The 3,103-nt window shown below is 33.8% G+C and overlaps 1 protein-coding gene across 1 annotated transcript; it reads right to left on the bottom strand.

Moving 5' to 3' along the window:
* Positions 1–142: 142 nt before the first annotated feature.
* LOC137580705 (odorant receptor 22b-like) lies at positions 143–1,459 on the bottom strand. Its single transcript, XM_068294821.1, has 3 exons — positions 684–1,459; positions 273–630; positions 143–211 (listed from the first exon to the last, which is right to left on the bottom strand). Exons 1-3 carry the CDS (start codon positions 1,457–1,459, stop codon positions 143–145), a joined length of 1,203 nt encoding a protein of 400 aa, XP_068150922.1.
* Positions 1,460–3,103: the final 1,644 nt, after the last annotated feature.

Below are 3,103 nucleotides of genomic sequence, written 5' to 3' on the forward strand. Positions count from 1 at the left end.
CCATTGAACCTACCGAAAAATATTTGATTTCTAAAAATGTGCTCTAATTTTCATTTTTAGGAGTGCAATTTCTAAATTTCGGATTTTTTTTTTGGCTACGCAAGAAATTTTCTAGAGACACTTTGTTCGATCCATTTACTTCTCAGCCAAATTTTTTGGCAAAGTCCATTTGCTTGACCACAGTTATTACCGAAAAAGCCAACTTGGCAACCTGAAAGAAATAAGGGGGGAAAGTTTCATGAAAGTTAAAGGAAAGGACTCTAACTTCTTACCGTAATATTGGTTTGCAAACATATTATGAATACTCCGCCGGCAATTATGATGATGGGTTGTTGGATTCTATGCATAAATGATATCACAGCAGTTTTATATCGATGATTGGCATCAATCCAATTTGATTGGAATAAGCAATCAGAGAGTTCAGCCGCATCATCCATAATTATATTGCTGAGGTAGCAAAAGGGAAATGTTTCCATTAGGACGCAACCCACAAACATTACGTTGGCCACACAAGCCCAAAAGTCCGAAAAGAACAAAATATTAATCATGGATAAGCCCAGAACAACGCCAATAAGTAGAAACTGTACAAATATTGTGGCCGAAATAACTGGTCTCATGATTTCCACATACCTAAGGTTAGAGGTAGTTAGATCGAACATTTAGAGATTGGGTTATTTTCTTACTCCATAATAATTTGATGGTCTTTAATGCACTGGACCAATTCCTGGTAGTTCTCATCTTCGGATAACTCTGGATTTGTGCGTAAGCGGGTTATACGCAGTTTCAGGAAATTCATATGAGTTCGCATTACTCCCATGTAAGCGATTGGATAGACATCGGCACATTGATCCGCTAGTACAGTCATTGACATTAAAAAGTACTCCATGAAGGCAGCAACCCAAAAAAAGGCCACATTTTTAGTGCTGTCAATCAAAGGATTATAGAAACGCCAGGGTAAATGACCATTGATGGTTGCCACTACAAATGTCGATGTTGTGTATACGCTATATGAAATCTGATAGATCATATAACAACGATTCCAACGGGCCACTGTGCGACGAATTCCAGCCTGTTCCTCTCGACTTGTGCAGCGTTTGTCCATACGATCGAGCAGCTCCCTGGCCATCTTGAATCGTTTTGTGCCCCAGAAGGTATAACTGGACTTCAGCGTATTGCCATAGGTATTGAGGCCAATCTGTATCGAGGTTAGGAACTCTCCGGCCGTAAAAGTTGACATTTCTCTGGCATAAGTGAAGCTGAAGCCCATAGGTGACCATAAGAAAACCAAACTAACTAATAACACTGACCAAATGGCGTAGAATTTCTGCAATATCTTATTCTTGGGCGGCACCCAGCCAACAACTTGCATTCCACGATCCAAATACACAAATGAATCGCGAGATTTTACATCCTCCGATAAAGGTCTCACTTGCAATCCAGGAAACAATTTGTATAACATTTTTATAAATATCACTTCTGATTTCTGACTGATTTCTGGCTGGCCTTTATATATCAATTTTTTTTTGTTGTGGTCACTATTAACTAGTCATCAGTTTCTTCTCAAATGACTTGCCGTTTTCCTATTTTCTATTACTTCGTTTGTTGTGTCTGACCAGCAATTAAGTTCTAAGGACAGACCAAATCTTGCGAAGGCCTTTACAACCAGACACAACATTTTGAAAAAACAAAAAAATTTAACTTTCTTCTAGTGAGAACAAAAACAGTTGTTTTAGAGCCAATGCCAATTGCATTGACTATTTGATGCTCTAATTTTTTTATGGAATTTAACAATTCCATTAAAATAATTCTTAATATTATTCGTAGATTTTTGTACATAATTCTAGCTTTTTCTTTTTTTGTCATTTGCTACAAACTGAGTTAACAATTTATTATTTTTGCAACGGCAAATAGTAAAAAAGTTTGACATAAACAAAATGTCCATTCCTATATGCAAGTATCAAATTTGGTCTTAAAATATTAGATTTGTATTATGTAACTACTTCTTTTTTTTTTTTAATTCACCGAAGGAAATGAAGTACCTCTTTAAATTTTAAGAGCAAACTTGGTAAACTTTTTAAATTTGTCAAACTTTATTTGAATATTTTATTTATTGACTACGATTTGAGTTTCGAGCTTCTAGAAAAAAATATTTCCCTTTATTGTAAATAGTAATCAAGTTAAGTTAGTTGCTTCAACACAGTAAAAATTTATATCGTAAGTAATGCCAGTTTAAAATTTTCGAAAAAATTTAACAAAATAAACAGACTTTTTTCACCTTACGACTTTTTAGTTCATTTAGTTTATTCCTGCATGAGATCACTGTAGTTTCATATAGGCGATTACTGGTTGGTCTTTTTATATAAAATTTGTTTATTTGTGGTTACTAGTTTCTTCGCAAATGACTTGCGATTTTTCTAGCCCTTCTCGTCTGTAAATAACTTAACTCTAAGCTAGTGAGAACAAAGACAGTTGTTTGAACAGTAACGTCTAATAATGTTATTTACTTCATATTTCCGAGATTTCTTTTTGATTTTATAGTTCTCACCATTCAATTCGCTCTAAATGAAAGTTTAGTGATAAGTGTAAGAAACAAAATAATATTTCAATAAACTGAAGTTTTTACTGTTCTAGGTTGTAGCTTTTGACAGTTTCTTGACATTTCTTTGGCAGCTATATAATATAGTCATCCGATATTAAACATATCACTTGATTTTAATAGAATAGAACTAAGTCTATAGAAATATTTAATACAGATCTACTACTAAGTGACTTCAGCAACTATTTCTTTTGTTCTTAAAGTCATAAACTAACTGTTTTGTTTTAAAATTCTGCAAAGTCAGTAGTGAGCCATAAAATAAATGTAAGCCATGCTGAAGGCATAAAAATGTCGATATTTGTATTTGTTTGTTGTTTTTTTTGTTTTACTCTTGGACTAATGTTACTATTTATATCGAACAATTTATAAATATCATTTCTTAATAATAAAAACCATTCAATATAAGTCAACCAAAAATAACTGCAGACATTGGCAGATGCAGCGTCATGCCAGCAGCTGGCAAAGGACAACAACTTTGGTTTGGCTTACTTGTGCAAAATCCCCAGT

The sequence above is a fragment of the Drosophila tropicalis genome, unplaced genomic scaffold, assembly GCF_018151085.1.
Source record: "Drosophila tropicalis isolate 14030-0801.00 unplaced genomic scaffold, ASM1815108v1 contig_845, whole genome shotgun sequence".
In the NCBI taxonomy this organism is placed as follows: domain Eukaryota; kingdom Metazoa; phylum Arthropoda; class Insecta; order Diptera; family Drosophilidae; genus Drosophila; species Drosophila tropicalis.

What these genes read in the sequence shown, in the direction of transcription:
- LOC137580705 (XM_068294821.1), bottom strand. Translation starts at nt 1,459, where the DNA reads ATGTTATACAAATTGTTTCCTGGATTGCAAGTGAGACCTTTATCGGAG. An exon ending in GACCATCAAATTATTATGGA is followed by an intron (nt 631 to 683) that starts GTAAGAAAATAA and finishes CTCTAACCTTAG; the next exon opens with GTATGTGGAAATCATGAGAC. An exon ending in GTTTGCAAACCAATATTACG is followed by an intron (nt 212 to 272) that starts GTAAGAAGTTAG and finishes TATTTCTTTCAG; the next exon opens with GTTGCCAAGTTGGCTTTTTC.